Genomic DNA, 18,910 nt, shown 5'->3' with positions numbered 1-18,910 from the left:
ATCCTGTCAGGGCCCACCCACCTCTCAAATACCCACTGCACCTTCCTTCTGCCTCACACAGACACCTGGGGAATGCACCCTAACAAGACCCACAACAAGTCTTACAAGGGTCACCCCTAATTCTAATGGCCAACAACCCCTCTCTATGGGACAATCATCTCAGGCTGCATATATATATATATATATATATATATATATATATATATATATATATATATATATATATATATATATATATATATATAAATAAAAGAATTGCACACTGCTTTCAGGGCCCACACCTAGCGGGCCATGAGTGGGGAGGAAAGGGGGAGTGAAAAAGAGACACACACACATGCAAAAACGACCTATCCGGACACTCATCAGTTTACCCAACTTCAGCCCCTCCGGCCAGCACAGTGTCATTCTATCTAAACACCACATTCGTCCACCTCATTTAATGCATTTAGCTTTCTAAATGTTAATTTAGGAAACGGACCTATCTCAATCTTCACAGTACTACTGGTACCAATAAGGCCCAGACCACTCTTGCAGCCCAAATGCTGTCCTGTGGTTCGTCATTTCCCCCACTAGCTATTGCTTCCATTCATTCTACCACATCGTGGGTCTCTACGTTTTCCTATGATTCTTTTTTCGAATAAGGTCCTTTTCTTCAGCCCAAGCACAGTTTATACAGTCCTCATGTGCCCCAAAAGGTTACTTACCTCCTCATGGTGTGTGAAGGGAGGACTGTAACAAAGTGTATACTCCTCCTATAAATGTATAGAGCCTATCTATATTTCCCAGGAACTCGGACTTCAGAAGTGGCTAACAAGGACGTCGAACTGGGAGCACAAACAAGACGGCCTCTAAGGGTAGGTGAGAGGGTCACCTAAATGTATCAAATATATTAATCCTGGAGAACTATATTTAGAGGAGTACAACTATTTTCTCCAACACAGAATTTTTAACAGACTCACACACGCTAAATAAAGTAGTGATCCATAAATGCTTGTGAGGCAGACAAGCCAGACCTTCAACAGCAGAGAAGACATGGACTCCAATGATGGCTTTGGTGATTCTGAAAGCAGTATCATAATATCGAAAAGACCACAGTGATGAAAAGGCTGGCCTCTACGCCTAAAAAGAGAAACCTGACAGAGAGATGGAGGAGGGTGAAAAGGAGAAGATGCTGGTAAGACTTTGGAGTGGCCTGAATTGGAGCTACCCAAGTGTTCTGTCCCTGAGAGTGCTTGAGATCCGGAGAAAAATTGTCAGCATTAGGGGAGGATAAGTGAGGTGGGCATTAGGTCCAATAGGAAATGCAAAACTCCAGAAGCTTCCAGCAACGTCTTTGAGCAAAACCAAACCAGTCCTAGTTCTCCTTGTCTCAAATGAGAACTTCTGGTAAATGACAGAACTCTGGATATGCTAGCCCAAATAGAGAGAATGCACACTCTAAAAAAGGGTTCATCTAGTAACATTATTGCGTTTAAGTGGGCCCAAGATTTAAAAAGGGCACTATTTTTTTAATGCCCCATCTACTATACAAGATAGCCTTCCAGTTTCGAGTACAAAACTGTACCGAACAGCAGCTCACACCATAAAACCTGAAACAAGGACTGTTTGAGATCTTGTTTCCTTCTGAAAGCACGAATATAGTGCAGGGCTTCAGTGACTCCACACCTGATAACATGGCATGATACCTAACCTAAGACGGTGTCCAGGTATGACATCCGAATGTTTGCCGTGGTTAAGGAGTTTATCTTGAGGCTAATTCCACTACCCACAGAATAACCACTTAATGCTGGGCTTGTAAAACACAGTGTCATTTTATTATGTCTGCTGTCCGGTGAATGCCAAGGAAGATAAAATAAGTTAATCTTATAATTTCAGCTCTTCATCATGTCAAGGAAATTAAATACGTTATCTTATAAAAGAAGGAAGTTCTGGATTAAGTTTATTTTCCTTATAATTCCAGCTCTTCATCATGGACATCTTCTTGGAAATGCTAAAGATAAGTCTTCCTCTGTCAATGTGCTGAATCCTGGAACACATTTATTTTTTAAAGCACATTTTAATTTTTCTTTCAACATCAAAGAAAAGATACCTTTAGGAGGCAACATATTCTGCTTTTAATAAAAGCATTTTTAAATACCTGCAATAACTAGCCAATACGTATGGCTGAAAAGGTCACTTTAATCCTCTTCACACTGACAAAAAAATAACGGAGGAAAGGGTGCACGAAGGCATCACCAATTGAATAACTCAATTTTGACACTTATATTCCAGAATACTTGAAGTCATTTAGGGAAGTCCAATCTGACAGGAAGATCAGACCATAGAGCCTTTCACCATTTTCCAGTTATGTGCATAGTTTGAAGGCAAAGATTTTGGGATATTAATTTAAAGAGGAATCTCCTGATGGAGAACCAGAATTACAAGTAAATAACGTTTTTTTCTACTTAATCTGATCTTTTTGATCTTGATAAACATTAAAAAAAGATTAGCAAACACATGCTTCAAACTTCAGTGGTAGGTAAAGCAGATTAGTAAAAACAATCCGGCAAATAAATTGCACAGATGCTGGCCCACCAACATGGTCCTCTGTGCAGTAATGTGGGTAAAAGTGTCAATCTATACAGTTATGTTGGTCAAAGTGTCAACAGAACTCCAGTGCTCATCTGCAAACCTCCATGATTGGCACGTCTTATCAGGCAGCAATAGAGTTTTTTTGCTTGAATAGACTGATGACCTTGGAGTTGCAAGGGTCTATCTCAGCACAGCTGGAGACTCACTGGTATCAAGGTTCTAGACCGTGCTGCTGCTGCTGGTGTGGTCTGTACCAGTAGGGTATATGAATCAATTGCCCTGGGCAGATCTGCATCACCCAGGGAACTAATGTTGAACTCTGTGAGGAATCCTTTCCGATACAGCCGCGTAACAGAATCTTTATTAAACCCTCAAACTTAGAAGTGAGCCTCATGCACAAGGAGTGTCTCATGGACTCTGCGGTAATAGTCAAACATAGAGTTACAAGGAGTCCTTGGCCAAGTTGATCAGTTGGTCTGAAATGATTATCTACCTTCAGTGGTTTGTCTGACGTACTCTCTTCAGTCCACAGACATCATAAATGTGAACTGTTCTAATGAATACCAAACAGTACAGTCTTAGCGGCTGTATAACTTGCAACATTGAGAAATTGTGACTGTCAGGCAAATATTGTTGCCCAGAGAAGCCATATATCTGTTCCATTGGTCTCAGAGATCTGATAATACAGAATTAAGCAACTTGTGCAGAACAGAGACTATAAGAGAAATTATGGGGTATTCTCCCTCAGATATAGGGCATCCAGACCAGAAGACTTCAATGTATTCTCCGATATTGTCTTTGTTGTTTGAATAATCTAACATATATTTACCTGGATGCCTGATTTAAGGTTTTGAAAGTCATAAAGGTTGCATCTTCACAAAAGAGTTGTTCAATGTTAAGCTTTCTCGCCGCCCTAGAAATGTCCCCTTAAGATAAGGGTTGAAAGATATTTTATAGAAGTGATTCAACTGAATGAATGGATGTCATAGTGGGTTTCCTTTCATGGTACCTAAGAATACCATATCATCAAAAGATCAGTGGAAGGGTAATTAGCACCTTCTCCTGCTGTTTGCTGTGTCAGCATCCTAAGCACAATGGTTCTTTCCTCCCCGAGAAGGCCTAGCTGAAACAATGAAATTACCACATAAGAAAAGCTCCCATATAAAAAAATACACACACACTTCCTATCCTCAGACATATATACGACTCTGATGATGGCCCAGGTCACAGACCAAAGTCAAAATATGTGATCATAAAGTACTTTATTGGAAGGAAGTACTCAAATATGAAACCAGTGTGTTCAGTGATAATTGTGAGACAGTCAGAATAAATGAACTGCCACAAATAGCAAGTTAAGTTTTCAGGGACAGTGGGGCGCCTGAATTCTTTAAAAGAGCAGTACCAAAATTCTCTCATGTCAAGGGGGGAGATCTCTATGCATCATTTCCTGCTTAGTTTTCCTTTCTACAAAAGTATTACATTAGACCTTTCACTCACACATTCTAGAGTGGTAAATCTAACATTAATTTAGCTACATTTGTTTTTAAAAGAGAAAAAAACGGTTCTCTACAACCACATTTTCCTAATAAGGTCATTTAATTTTTTTTAAAATCCATCTTTAAAAATGTAGTGTGGGATTTTACAAGTGTGCGAATATTCAAATTCCTATGATTAGCAAAGGCCACAGGGAGAAACTACATTTTACTCACCATGAACACGTTCGTACTCGTGGCCTAACAGGCACTTCACTATAACATATCCAATGCCAGATATTTTGCTCTTATGCCTAAACAACCCTCTTCATATACCTCAGAAAATGCCCAGAAACATAGGTAAACTCGTGTGATTTAGTACCAGCGCCTGACCCTAAAGGTCCTGTGGGGAGGAACCTGTGTTTCCACTGGCACAGCCATGGAGTAGTCCTATAAGATATGAAGCATAAATAGATTAACAAAATGTAGCACATGTGCAGACTAACGTTCTACAATCCAGGAAATTACTCAACAGACAATGAAGGTCTCCTTTCCCAGTTTACAACCATCATAACTAACATAAGTGCGAATTGAAAGGACTGCGTATGTTCCTGGTAGAAAGCGAGCATCTTTCCAACATCTAAATAATGAAGGATTTAGCACCAAAATAGATTAGATTGGAAAGAAATATAGAGATGTTCTTTTTACAAAAACATTAAAAGTACTGAAATTCGAAACCATTTCATGAGTTTGCACACAATGTGGTTCTTTGACAGAAAAGTACTGCAACTCGGTCAGTGGTGGTCTGAAACAAAGGCAATTATAAAAAACAGGCTCCTGTGAATCATGTTATATTTCCTTAGTGAGTATGTACTCAAAGGGCTTCTAAAGCGTAACAGATATCTCAATATTCAGACCACAAATCGAAACGGGGCAGGGGTGGGAGGTGGTTCCAAACTTAGTAAAAGACAAATTAATCTGTTAAAAACTGGAAAGCATTGTTCTGCAAGGGAAAACACCTTAATCATAATGCCAATAACGGTCAATCTCAGCCACACACAATCTCTACGATTCTACTGAGCAAATTACAGCACATGAGCACAACGTATAGTTGGGTACATGTGACAAGGCACATTTCCATTCACAGAGGACCATATCTCAGACATTTGCATTTAGAAGGCCATTTAGTAATTCACCCGTGGATGTCTGATCAATTTCCAGATTGTTCTAAAATGGAACTCAATGAAAAATTACGATCTATAACTAAGATGTCCATGTTCAAATACTACAAGCAGAGAAGAATCTCTAGCCTCTTGCAAATGTAAGAACAGGTGCCCACTGACTGAATGAGGAAAAACAAAGAAATATTGCAAGCTAATCAGGAACTGATGCCTCAGAGGCCAGTCTTTGTGCCTCAAGGAAACAAATGTTGGCATCTGATGATGACAAACGGACCCCAATGAATCTTCTGTCGACCCAAATCATCAAAAAGCACTCCAAAAACCTTAATGTGTATTCACTTATTTAACGCAATCAGTTGGCTCACATTTTGTGAAAGAATGGCCAATACCCACACCTTCAAGGTCAGCTTGGTCTCATGGACAAGAGTGTCACCGATACATTTTTTAGTTTACCAAGAACATTGTCCTGGTAAGGTCAGTGAAAGCCAACAAACTTAACCCATACCAAGACATAAAAAACGCTAAGGCTAAAAAAAACATGAATCTTTCAGTTACAGGACGCTCTGGTGATTCACTTCTCTAAACTGCAAGTCTTGAAGTGTCACTGAGGCAGGTTTGCTTTTCAGCTGTACACTGCAAAACCTGATTCCAGAGACACTACACCACCCTTGGGTAAAACAAAAAGGGAGCATGAGGAATGAGATTTTCTTTGGATACAATGTGGGACCAGATAGACTCATAGTCCCTCCCCTAATAAGACAATGGCCACATAAAACTATTTCCTGCACTTGATGCCAGGCTTTAGGCATCATCTTGGTGGTTTAGGGCCTCTGTGCCTACTGAAACAACCACGCTGTTGTGGAACAACATCCTGGAAATGATGGCTAGTATGAAGAGATGCAACCTGCTCAAATAAACAAAAGAACTTGCCTGACACTGTGTCCATCGGTATGCTTTAGGACAATTCAATATGGATGGTCACTGTAAATACATCCTTGCAGGTGACCTCCCTGCTCATTTATTTTTAAACTGCTGCCCAGGGGGTGTACTGTTCTCCTATCATACTTCTACCATAAACCCTGTACCAAAAGTGGTACCCTAAAAACCTACATCATGGATCCTCAAATGCCATCGTTATTTTGCAGCTGAACTGCCAATGCTCATCTACTACCTTAATGCTATCCAAATGTGTTTCACTCTTGACTTATTTTTTCTGTATGGTAACTAGAACGTTGAAGATCCAGGATAAAACAAGGACCTATTTTTCACCCAACATTAAAGAATTTGGAGCTAAAATATTAAAGAATTTAGAGTTACTTTATTGTAATCAGTATAGAAGAGGGTAAAAAAGTCAGCCTTGTTTCTCAGATGGACTCTGGATGAGAACTTATTCCAAGTTGTCTTCTGATCAATGGAGGAATATGGTGGCCTTGCACATGACCGACAAAAACTATGGGCAGCTTTACCGGCCCTGAAAAAGCCACAAGTAAGCTAAGGCTTTAATGGCAATGGCAGGTTTAGAAGGCTCAAAGACTTTGCCATGATCTCTAGTCTTATTCTGGGTCAGCCCATGAAGGGAAGCAGAAAAGAGCTAGGGAAAGGGCAGAACTACACATTAACTGTAGGTATTGTGGTAAAAAAGTTAAATGCCTTTCAGGACTAGCAATAGACAAAGCAAGGGATGTAAGATTATTTGCACCGGGAGCCAGGGCAGACTTTTGAAAGATCAGGCAGTGCGTTGAATATGAGAGATCTTGGTAAGAATATGAGCCACCATGTTTGATATTTCAAAGAAACATTTGCTCTTAAACACGAAGGCTCCTAGATAAATACCACTTGCAAAAATCGGTTCTTTATAGCACCACAGCTAAAATTGTAAAACTCGGTGGGTGAAGGGCACATTAGGAAAGCTTTTTTGGTAAGTTTGATAAGACGACACACCCCACTTTTATGCCCAGCAAACAGATCTGAAGGGTCAAGGGACTGTTTTTATGCAGCAAACCCTTGTGATCACTGGGAATGGTGCAGGCAGATTTGCTCATTAAGGATAGATACGTTTTTCACAATGATTGGTGAATGATCACCGATATCTTAGTTTTAAAAGGATTTAGCTTTGATCAATTGAGACCCATCCATTTGGCAACAACCAGCAACAACGTACAATGGGCATTTGCCTTTATGAGATGAATTTCAGAACAATGTGCAGGACTGCGAAAAGTCCAAAGGAATGTATCTTGTGAAGAGTAAAATGCAAGCTCTGAAAAACAGGGGTGAGAAAGCAGGATTCATGAGGTGCCCATCAAGTCCTCGTTTTTAATACAGCAAAATAAAGTGGCCTATACACCAAATGAGATCTATGAGACAGAAGAGATCAAATGAAATGCATAAAAGCGGTTCACACAGATCGGGTAGAGGGTACGGCTTCTTCCTCAGAGTGACCTCAAGGGCCTTGTGGTAGCTCATGAGACTCACCAAAAAAGGAAACCTGCTAGTTGTCAGACTTAAGGTTTCAAATAATTGCTCCTACGATCAAGAGGAATCATGACTGGTTAGTACAAGATCCTCTTCACCAAAGTGCTGAAGTAATTAAACTCCCACCTACCTATGAGAGGTAATTTTTGAAGTGACCACCTTTCTCACTGACTGGGCCCGAAGGATGCTCTATTAGACTCACAAATTATTGGGACACTAGGACTGTGTGAAGCCTGTACCCTCAGTGGTAAATCCTTTTCAAGACTTTACCTGAAGAGAGATACGGATATTAAACAATAAATATGGTGGCAGAGCTCACATATGCATTCCATATTGCTGTGCAAATACATTTGTCCCATTTATTCCTATGGGGGAGGGAGGTGTAAGAAAGAAGGAGGGCTGTGGGTGCAAGACAAATTTTGTTAAGGTGGATCTCTTCAAACTAAAACGTCCCTCATTTGGGAGCACATAAACAGGACAAAAACCAGTAGCAGGAAATACAGACAACTCTGTCAAAAACCTCCAACACATGCCCCTTTATCACACACTAGTCTTTCTCTGACAAACCTCACTGCTGTCTGTATCTTGCTAAGGCATGCCACTCTAACACAACCTAGTAATGGCAGCTCAGTGCATGGTCTTCCGCTTAGCAGCCACATGTAGCACAGGTGTAGCAACATCCTGCCCAGGCATCAGTTTTAACAAGTAATGGACTGTATCTGAGGAAGACTTTGTCACTTCCCAAAACTACATAACTCAAGAACATATTTCCTCACTCACCATTTGGGTTAGAGCGATAGAAGGGTATTTGGGAAAGCACACAACCCTTAACCAAAGTGAAGATTTAAAACAATCTCATCTCGTCTAGAGGTATGTATGCTCAGTTTGTAACCTCTTAAAAAAAAATATATATGAACACTCCCCCTTTCACAGATAAAGCCAACTTATAAACATTTATCGTGTTATAAGCTAAAAATATACATTCCCAGAGTTCTGTATTTATACATATACATTTATAACATCTTAAAGTACAAATGTGCAAAGTGTAAACAAGGCGGTCCCACAGGGTCGCTGCTACCTCCTGCCCTGGATGGACGGACGGACGGATGGGTGGCTGGCCTCTTGCGCACTGCCTGCTGCCGCACAGATGGTTCTGGTACAGACATGGCTCCTCCGCAAGGGCTGCTTAGAGCCGCGTCGGTTCTTCTTCACTGTCACTGCAATTTCCACAACAGTCCTGAGAGATGGTGGGGAGGTGACGAGGGAAATCACCAGAAAGAAAGCAGATGGGACAGAGAGAAGCAAAGCAAGCAGAGCAGAAAGTTAACATAGTGAAATACTTTCAGCAATAGAGGGGTGAGGTAGCAGGGTCATCCTATGAACACAGCATAAGCAAGTTGCTAGTCTTGAACACAGATGGGACTGAGCAATGCGTGGACATCTCTTGTGAAAGCCCAACTCTCAGCTAAAGAGCAGGATTGGTGAACAGGCTTCTTAACGGGTGGCACCAGGGGCAACGAGGGAAATTAGAGAATAACTATAACAGAGCAGCAGCTTGCAGCAAAAGAAACCATAAATCCCTACAAATATGTATTCAGAGTCTACAAATGCTGATGAGTGAAGGGTGACTATTTACCAAACAGCAGAGCCATGCCATCTGCTGCTTTAAAGACTCACTCTCTCCCCATACTTGAACTGCCCGTGAACATTGATAACTAACAGAGGACTGAACCTGTTGCTTGCATGAGCAGAGCACACGGACAAGGTTAAAGAGTTGATGCTCTTAACACCATTACAAACAGAACCATACAGCAAATGAAGCACTGAATAGACTACAGCTGCCAGTGAAAAAGCTACCAATTGCCTCAAAGCCTATCCCACTGTGTAGGGGCAAACATCTGCACAGAAAATGCAGTAGAAAAGGCACAAATCTGTTTATGTATGTGATCTGCGTGAAGCACTTCAAAGCCATACAGACTGGATGACCTGCTTCCCGCAGCGAGTGCTCTCAGATTCCAGCCGATAACAGATAAACAAAAATATTAAGCATTAGGCTTGAGATAAACAAGTCATGAATCAGAGCCTGACTCAAGTGGGCTCCCATCATTACATGGGAGGAAGCCAGTGAAGCAGCGGTATTGGCAGAACTCTGATGGACATCACAGATGCTCTTCCACTGGAGCGGGCATTGGGAGACAACATGTTCCAGAAGCCCATTCAAGAGTTCTAAGCAAACCGTCATTGCAAAGATAATCTTTGGTGTATATTCTAGTCGATATAGAGCTCGTGCAAGAAACAGCAACAGCCGTGATAATCTTCAAATGTCCTGGCCTGGGCATGACCACCAATGTTTACCTCATGGGCAACACACGTGTGAAGAGAAAAATAAAGAGGGATCTGTTATAAAGCAGTTCTGGCATACGGGCAACTTTGGTGGACACAATAGCAAGTCCAACATTTTCAGATGTACTCTTTCCCAAGAGGACAGTCTAGCTCGGACACGCAACCTACTGCGGTCTGCAGAATTGGACACACATATAGCAGTCTCTAAGGAGGTATACATTTTGGTTTGAGAGAGAAATACTGAATCACCAATGCCTGAAAAAGCTTAACCCTCAGGTGATGCTCGGATATCTTAATCATCCTGATGGGAAGGACAATACTGTGACAGAACAATTGTGCTTCTTCGTGCAATACCTATGCTGGTCCGTTCTAAACTGCGTTCTTACTGAAGACCGACGCATTTTACAGCAGGCAGCAACTCTCCTAACTTCCATACCCCAACACAAAACTGAGAAACCTTTTCAGTCTTAATATACAAGAAGATAGCGTGCAGATAAACTGAGAACAGCCAGCCTGTGGAGTTACACTGAAGCTAACATTTGAGCAAAAATAAGCAATTTTACTGAGTCAGGAGCTCATAGTTGGAGATACAAAAACGTCTAAGTATAGGGGACCCCATTAAATATACATAGCTTCGGAGGAGTGGAAAATGCAGCACCTAAGACATGGGCTATTTACTCTATGGAAAACCCCACCAGTGTCCACTGGTCACTGTGCGATCCCAGATTTTCACTCTTGAGCCGTAAGTGCTACAGCATCATCTTCAAGGATGAGTAGACACATTAGACTTGCTGCCCTTCTAAAGTATTCCAGTGACTACATGGACTATAGACACAAGACGGCCGACCTTAGTTTCGTTAAGAAATCGTTTTTTTTTTAAAGAATGCAGGTTTTGATCTTACTGCTTGTCTGGCTTTGTAAGGCTTGAACGCTTGGGTTGATTAAAAATCAGAAGAGCGTGAAGGTATTTGGAAAAAATACTACTCCAGTCGTGCACCGCTAAAGAACATAATCAGTAGTAGATGAAAATAAATTATTTCCATTCAGTGGAAGGTCAATTACTTTGTCCTCGAAGTCTTCCTGCAGACGAGGAAAATAGTAGAGTGGTGACGCAGACACACTGGTAGTTTTGTACCTGGCTGCTGTGCCAGTGGTCTTTGGGCATGGCAACCGGATTTTTAGCTATGACCTTGTCTTTAAGAACATTAGCAGGGCTGCCTCTTGTGAAGGGATCCAGGTTGGGTAACTGGGGGGGTGGGTGGGGGGGTGGCAGAGAGGGAGGTGCAAGAGTGCACTGACCAGTCTTGTCAACCAATGGCCAGGCTGCATCCTCATTGGCACCTTTGAAGCATGCACTTAAAATGGATATGATTTATCATGTGAATTACAATCTGTGACCTCTCTGAAAATCAGAGTAAAGTATGAGGTGCTGGAAGTTTACAAACGTCAGTCAGGACAACATTATGCTAAATAATTATTAGTCTATTACCAATTGCAGCAGTGTTTAAAAGAATGCTAAGGATGAGCAACACTGTTTAGGCCCTTTCAGATCACGAATAGCATTAAAACTACCAAATTCAGGGGGATGTTAGGGGGCAGGGGAAGGAAGTTGACAGGGGATGGGGCTTAAGACCATTTATCCATATATTCACTCTACGTGCAGCAGATGGGTCCCCCATAGCTTTTCAAACGTTCCACATTTCCTTCTACAGAAAAGTGTAACACCATCATTTGATTCATGTGTCTGTGTAGATTCCTGTATAAGCAAAAATCTAACGTAAATTGTGGACACTTTGGGGCTTACATGAACTGAGATAAGCAGGCAACGAGATTGTGGAGTGAACCTAATTGAACAAAAGGTCAGCAACAACTTAGGTTTACATAGCCAAAAGTGAATTCTGCCAAAAGTAGTCCTTACTGATCAAAACAGAAGGGAGGCTAGAAACTCATCTCATCTGCATATTTGCTTCAAACAGGTTTCGGCTGCCAGTGAATACCATAAACTTTTATGGGCGCATATGCATTAAATACAAAGTCAAGCTTCAACAGCATTTTAATGTCAAAATTCACAGTTATATGTTCATTCTGGTAGTAAACATTTACCATATTTGTGTAAATAGCATATAAGGAAAAGTGCACTACATTAAACTGATAGGTAAATTAGCTCACAAAGTTCTCCCACAGATATTTCCAAGATTGGCAAGACAGGACAGATTCTGGTAACACACCAAGTGCCGGTTTTGTTCAGATATTAGACACCAGTGACCAGGATAACTGTCTACTAAAAACAGAAGCAGGCAAACCTATCCAGAAAGAGTGCTGCATGCATGGAACAGCTTAAGGAATATTCTGCACACGAGAGCTGCAAACTAAGTACTGAGATCCTAGTACACAGATTACCGTCTACAGACAATCTAAGGTCTCTGTGGCTCTCTGACATTAAGGTCCCTTGTTCTCAGTTGATGTGGGGGATTGGGTTGAAGCCCATGCTTTAGCCTCCAAGTTTGACCTTTTTCTTGAGCATCACATAGATGATAGAGAGATTCAATGCATCAAAAACAGTCATTTGGCAAATGGCACCGCACCACTCAACTAAATGACGCCCTTGGAAGTTTGGCTGAGAGAAAATGCAATAGACATTGGTGCATCGCCAGGCACTAGACCTTATCTTAAACAGTCTGACAGTCTGCAACAGTAAACAGTTTTACCCCACCCTAGTATTTAGTAGTTGTCATACATTTGTGAAAAGCTGCTTTCAAGCAACATTGGAGCAATTTAAACATTAAACTGCTGGGAGCAGATCATCTGTTTCTACAGTTTCTCAGGCTGTACACAGATGTGCTGTGAATAACTATGTAACTGACCTTAAAGTGACGGCAGGTTCTATAGACTCATTTCAAGCTACCAAAAGAGGAAAAAACACAACTGACTGGAAAAGACTTTCACGAAGATGCGTTCCAAAAAGGAACTGAGCTCAAGTCTGAGGAAAGCAATTAAGGGTGCATGGGCGGATCTTCAATGGGCAACAGAAAGAGAACAGATTGATGCATCGGAGAGGACTTGGCAAGTACAAGGAGAGGTGAAGTATCTACCTGCATCTAACCAATTAGTTGGAAAAGTGACCACTAGAGTGAACAAACTGCCCACAATGAGTTCAAAGTGCTGAGTACCAACCACCAAGCTTACAAAACAAAATTAATTTAAAAAAACCCAGACTGAGAATTATTTTTCCATTGGCTGCGCCCCTAAATGCCAACTGTGACTGTACCGGGTACTTGAAACAGCAAGTCTAAGTTACCAGATATAAAAAGTACAAAATGTGGTTATCCTCCGATATGGCAGCACTTCTGTGTACCAAATCATTTTAAGATCACCAGGGGGCATTATATTAGAATCAAAATATGCCTGCTTTCTAGATCTAGGTCTCCTTACATGTTTTGACCCGTGGGATATCGGAATCTTCATAAAGGCGGCCAACTTGGTCATAAAAAGTGCTCCTACACTGCCCCCAAAAACATCAAATTGCAGTGAGCAATGGTGCTGAGAAACAAATCTCCTGACTGGCCAGACAGCATTAAATAAACATAAGAACTTCACTTGCCCTCAAGGTGTCAGGACTGAGGACTCTTATGGTGAAAGTAAAGAGCAAACATCTATACTAGATTATATAACCGGAGGTTGTCTTCAAAGTGGTGTTTAAACTAATGTGGATTCTACTTTTTCTTAATATATGACCTGTAAATAACAGAATGGCCATTTATTTCTAAATATGCTTAATCTCTGCTTTAGTTATAGAGCATGACTCTAAATGGGAGCCCACACAAGGGAGAAATGCGAAGAAGCATGTTCTCTTGGTAATATTTTCAGACATTATCAACCATCTGTTCAACCTACTGAACTCCTACCAGGTCACTGTTGTTACACAAAATGTTTACAAAAATACAATATTCTGTGGTATGACAAACCTTAACCAGGTTTACTAATTCATGTGAAAGGACCTGGTTTACAAGGCTATGTGCTGGCAAATGCAGACTTTATTTCAATCCTTGAGAGCCAATTGTGCTGGAGATATGGTGGTGTTCACTTTAATATGACTAATATTACACACATTGATTATGTAGCCTACTCAGGGTTGAGGGGGTCCCGTGTTACTTTCACCACCTAAGGACTGGCGATCAGAACTGGCGTCTGATGAAACCAGATATTTAGTTGTGTAACACAACTGATCTAGGCTGTTCAGCCAGTTCACATTATTGTACTAAATTCAATATACGAGGTTATCAAAACGTTGTCAATAGGCACACACTTCACCTTGGAAATACAGAAGACCAACACATTTAAACCACTCCTTTATAGAGCTTACTGCTGTCCTTTTGTCATTTTAAAGCACTGCGAAGTACATGTGTTACATTACCGAAAAGGCCCCGTCTTCGGGCATAAGCAGACAGGGAAAATGACTCCCAAACTACTGTGATCGAGGAACTCGAGCATATTTCGTGCACAAAATGCTACAGCAAAGTATGACTAAGTCATAACCAACACCTTCCCTCACACAGCACAAGACTCAGCCTTAACAAGGCCAGAATTCCAATGCCTTCAAGTAAAGAAGACTAGAGAGACCCAACAATGGGCTGCAGGACCTTTTCTGTTAATATGCATATTAAAAACTCAAGGGGAAGTCATCAAATTTATAGTGCAGCCAACTGTAAAACTACCTTGAAAACAGAAACAATGCCAAAATAACAGAGTGGCCGGTGGTAAAACCAGGAACCCTTAACTTTTCACCATAGGCCCCTGACCAAATGGAAGGTGTAAAGGAACTTACAATGTCTCCCACTTCAACTGTAATGGGACGTTGTCCAAGGAGACTGGTACAAAACCTTTTAGTCTGCATCCAAGAATAATTAGATGCCTTTAACTGGAATTTTAAAACCTACTGCGTATGAAGCTTGCTATCCTTATAAACAAGGCCCTCTAAACAGAGGGAATACTGAACGAATTACAAATCGATGAAACAGCTCAATGGATGAGTACAATGAAGCGGGTTATTATTGAAAACAAGTAGCATAAAATGGACAGAAGCAATATTACTGGAATTGAGAGGTTAAATTATTTCTTTCTGTCCTGCCCTAGCTAACATTTATTTAACTGAGGAGAGTTAGTTTTAATTCACTGTTCTAAACCTCAATCCACCCAGGCCTCGCCACATATGAATAAAAAGTGATACAATCATCCACAGGAGAGTATGAGCATGACACCCAACCGGAAACCCTTTCTTAAGGTCTGCAAGGCAAAGTGTCACGTCTGCTGTCGCCCCAGTCAAGACCGGAAGGACAAAGAGCAGACTACACACAACTTGGTTTAGGCGGGTGAAGGGACAACAGGGGAATACATAAATCTGTGAATTAGTTCCTTTACGGTACCCCTACCCTAGTGACGCTGTCCTGCTTGCATAAACATCACTGCTACCCAATGGCTGCTAAATTAACTTGCTCCCTCTTCCAATTATCTTGCGGACATCCAGACAAGGATCTCCCCTGCTTAAAAAATACAGACAGCAGCCCAAGAGTTCCCTGTAAATCCTTATGTTATAACCTCAACTTGACCCCAATTTCCATCTTCCCACCTCATCAGGACCGAGCAGGTACAATGGAGCAACTTATTAGTACGTAGTAGACAAAGCAAAGGGTGGGAGGCAGAGCAGACATGAATGCAAGGAAAGGTGTTGAGCGCTTCTCTGGTAAAAGATAAATTATGGTGTGGCGGCGTGCAGCAGCAGGGATGGACAAGCAAGGCCTTGACTAGGCCTGGATGAGACTGCATTCAAGCAAGGCCTGCAGAAGGTGTTCGTTACCCCTCCCACATCTCTCTGACTTAACCGCACCATGCTTTGTTTTGGGCACCAGCATTTCAGAAGCCATCACAATTTCTAGAGAAAGAAAACAGCCCCAGGGGGGAAGAGCATGAGACATGCACAGGGAGCATGCAAGAACATCCTTGAAACAAGATGAGTAAGGGCTCTCCTGAAAACCAAGTGAGACAAGCAGGCACTGCACGTTAATATCCAAGAAATGTAAAAGGAGCTGGGATTGTGCATGTTGATCATTGAAGTGAGAACTGCAGTACTGTGAAAGAAACTGAGGAAACAAGACACCAACAGAAGTGTGAGAGAACCCATGAGTAAAGGATTGGCAGGGGGTGTGCAACAACACTCATGAAACACTGTGCAACTCAGATAAAGTTAAAAATCAACAGAGACAAAAACAGTTAAAAAAATAATTTATTTTCAATATGTTTTGGAGGTGGTGGTCCTGCTAAAAATACAGTTCCGCAGCAAACCCACAAAAACATATTTTTGTGGAATTATGATAGGGGTCCCAACCTAATCACGGTGGGATTGTGAAAAGCATGTGTATCTGGAAGAGATTTTGTGCTGCAAAAAGACAGATCAGCAGTAAAACCACAAAAAGTTTTGCACGATGTACTGCATTGTTATGTTATATGTATTTGTAAAGCGTGCTCTAACTCAGAAGGGTATCCTGGCGCTGAGCAAGTGTGTGTGCCTAGCCTCGACTATGATAAGTTGGTTAATGGAAAAGCCAGGCATTGGCACTTCTTGTGACCAAACGTAGTTCAGTGTTCTTCCATTCTTTATTGAAATAAAGCTGCACACAAAATAAATCACAAGACAATCCTGGACAGAAAGGAAAAACAGCTACTCAAACTGCACCTGTTGCAGAAATCTCTTATCTGCCACATGACAACGATGGACTTCCCTTCTAAGGAGAGACCTGAAGCATTGGTCATTCACTGGCAAAAGTTACAGTACCACCCCACAGTAGCAAACACCAAAGCACAAGTGTCAGGTGCCTCACTTATGTAGTCTCTTTTTCTTCAGGCAACCCTTTCAAAGATCTAGCAGGGAGGTCAGAGGTCACATGAAGTAAAGAGGGCTGAAGGACTAGGAGTAAGAGACCTTAAACAAGGTTTACAGTACATATGGGATGGAACCAGGTTATAGACACAACAGAGGGTGCCTAGACGACACTAAGCCCTGAAAATTAACTAGTTCAAAAAGCAAGCCACCAGATAACAGGAAAAATAGTTAATGAGCAGTACCAATAGTTTTGCAACCTGGAATGTTCTAAAGGCAGATACTTTGCCTAGGACTGACATCTAGTGGTTGTATTGAAACTTCTTTAAAAGAGTTGACAATAGGTGTGCATCTGTAGTGAGATCCCAGTGCGACACCCCGACATGAAGCCATATTCAGATTCTATCTTGGGTGCATCCCCACTATTTCAAAAATCCAAGTACTGCTGATACAACTAAGTCAAACGAGGAAAATACTAAGGCACGCATAAGGCTTAGGTTAAGGGACAGGGTTTGTTTTTTGGCGTAAAGGAAGAAGCGGGGGTTGAGCAGGTGAGCAGAGGTGGTTTATGCTAGGGTTAGGGGTGGTTTAAACCTCAGGTTCGTTATAGTTGTAGTGCTAGGGCTATGGTTAAGGTAAGGTTTGGGTTTAGGATAAGCATTATGGGCAGTATGCTGACGTGAATATCACTTGCAGAGCTCCAACTCACACTGAGGCCAATGATAAGCCTATAAAAAAAACGTAAAGTTGCAAAACTATTACACTGAGTTAATGCTTGCTTTTGCAGAGTGATCCGGTTACAGCTTCAAACGTACTGAGCAGGTGATCAAGTGAAATTAAGTAAATGACGGGTCGGAGCTACGAGCAGTATGAAGTTATGTTCATAAAACTTCTCTCGGTTACATTCTGTGGTGTATTGGTTTCAATACAGCCATGTTTAGCACCAGTGTCCCTTCAGCTTTCAGTTGCTGTCCTGTAGATACAGGAGAGGAATGCTATGCAGGGATGCAGTCGCTGCCTTTTGTGTTCTTGTAGACTGTGTTCTGGGTATTATTACTGAAGGTATTTGCGTATACTAGTAAACCGTCTACTGGAATCCTAAAAAAAGAACTATTACACTTTGCATTCTGCATGCTTTTAATGTAATGAGGTTTACTTTAATAGGGGAATGCAACATGCATGGCTGTGATATACAGGAGACGGTATTTCACACAATTATTCCAGAAAGCAATTTCTTCTGCTGATTGGCATTCTGAACTTCTTTGAAACCTGCCACTCTTCCCTTTCTGATACAGTGGGACATCTGCATACTCAGGAGCTGTACCGCAGAGTTCGTGGATTTTGCATTTATGTGAAGGTACCTTTCACCTTTGTGAGCTTGAAGTCTGGTACAATGAAAACATCCACCAACTGTAAAAATCACATGATGTGTCCCCATCTAGGTGCAATCAGTTTTATTGGCACGTTAGATGTCTCCATCTTCTGAATACCAAACATGCATTTGGTAGAAGAGTAAGCATAAATTAATGTTACCTATCAGGGTATGGAGAATCACCCCTTGTGAACGTTTGTGCGAGTACTTGGATGTTTAATCGTGGCATTTCGAGTTTTCCTTTGTCATGAATAAAATGTCAGGTGCACAGCAGTGCATGCCTAGAGAGCACTTCAGGCCTTCAAACTGTTATTCGTACGATTCTTTAATATTGCAGCTTTACAAGGTGGCTGTAGTTTTGCAAGCCTGTGCAGAAGGATATTCCTCTTTTTAGCGTGCATGTACCACATCTCCCGCCCCTCCTGTGATAAATGCTTCTTCTGCATTCAACTTTATTGAATCATAATAGTGGCACCATCTTGTATATTGTTGAATCAAAGGACTTTAACGCGACTCGTAAGGTATCCGTCCCAAAACATTTATCTTCAACAATATGGTTAAGCGTTGCACATGCTCTCCCGCCCTGCGAGGGGTGGATCCATTTGAATTATCAGCTATGAATCTG

General features: G+C 41.5%; 1 protein-coding gene across 2 annotated transcripts in view; it reads right to left on the bottom strand.

Moving 5' to 3' along the window:
* Positions 1-2,440: 2,440 nt before the first annotated feature.
* The window catches only part of GRK6 (G protein-coupled receptor kinase 6), a 201,620-nt gene continuing 185,150 nt past the window's right edge, over positions 2,441-18,910 (bottom strand). Inside the window, exon 16 of one of the 2 annotated variants that reach the window (XM_069244491.1) lies at positions 2,441-8,933. In XM_069244491.1, coding sequence (XP_069100592.1) covers positions 8,883-8,933 — 51 coding nt within the window. In that variant the 3' untranslated portion in view covers positions 2,441-8,882. The remainder of the gene's footprint in view (positions 8,934-18,910) is intronic. The other variant, XM_069244490.1, reaches the window with a different exon arrangement.

The sequence above is a fragment of the Pleurodeles waltl genome, chromosome 7, assembly GCF_031143425.1.
Source record: "Pleurodeles waltl isolate 20211129_DDA chromosome 7, aPleWal1.hap1.20221129, whole genome shotgun sequence".
NCBI classification, from domain to species: Eukaryota; Metazoa; Chordata; class Amphibia; order Caudata; family Salamandridae; genus Pleurodeles; species Pleurodeles waltl.
The sequence above is the reverse complement of the archived record's forward strand: the minus strand, read 5'-3'. Positions and strand labels throughout refer to the sequence as shown.